General features: G+C 44.6%; 1 protein-coding gene across 1 annotated transcript in view; it reads left to right on the top strand.

Annotated features, from left to right (window-relative positions):
* Positions 1–489: 489 nt before the first annotated feature.
* Positions 490–717, top strand: part of LOC138000146 (JNK1/MAPK8-associated membrane protein-like) — a 14084-nt gene continuing 13856 nt past the window's right edge. Inside the window, exon 1 of the mRNA XM_068846343.1 lies at positions 490–717. This exon is cut by the window's right edge and continues 8 nt beyond it. Coding sequence (XP_068702444.1) covers positions 647–717 — 71 coding nt within the window. The 5' untranslated portion in view covers positions 490–646.

The following is a 717-nucleotide window of genomic DNA, read 5'->3' as shown; positions in this document are numbered from 1 at the left end:
CACTCAGGATCTTAAAACAACTGAGGAGAAAGTGTAGCCTGCGTCGCAGTTATATAACCGAGGTTGAGTAACCGTTTTGTTACCGTCTGACACGCAGGCTAGAGAAAGTGCTTAGACTTTCAAGTCTTATCGGATAAGGATTATAAACCGTAGGCCCCGTCTCACAAATACCTTCTATGTTCATAAGTTCCCCGTGGGACGTTAAAGAACCCACACACTGTTCGAGAAGAGTAGGGAATGAAGTCCCCGGTGTTGTGGCTGTTCTGTTCTTTCAAGCAGACGGAAGTGGTCGGCTTGGCGGTGACGTCTCTAAAAATGCCTGTGGTGTATGAGGCCACCTAAGCACAAACAGCCATAAGTCAAAAAGGAACTTTGTCGAATGCTGGAATATATAGATGTAGATGAGACTTGGGAATGGAAAAATGCAGTGGACTGTGGGCTAACTGGGCGACTGTCAAATTCACTTCCGGAATTAATAAGGGCTCGGCCACTTAGCAACAAAAATGGCGACTTGCTGACTCACACGAAAAGACACCAAAGAGAAGCGAGAAAAATGATGGAAAGAACCTATGTCTGGAATTTCGTTTTGGGAATGATCAACCCAGTTGCAACTTGTAAGCGGGAGCAATAGGTTTGTCGTCAACACATGTCACTTCTTCGGAATATAAAGCTTGCTCTTGTGACATTCGTTTGGATTTATTCCATGTTTCAAACGAG

This window comes from Montipora foliosa, chromosome 4 (assembly GCF_036669935.1).
Source record: "Montipora foliosa isolate CH-2021 chromosome 4, ASM3666993v2, whole genome shotgun sequence".
Taxonomy (NCBI): domain Eukaryota; kingdom Metazoa; phylum Cnidaria; class Anthozoa; order Scleractinia; family Acroporidae; genus Montipora; species Montipora foliosa.
The sequence above is the reverse complement of the archived record's forward strand: the minus strand, read 5'-3'. Positions and strand labels throughout refer to the sequence as shown.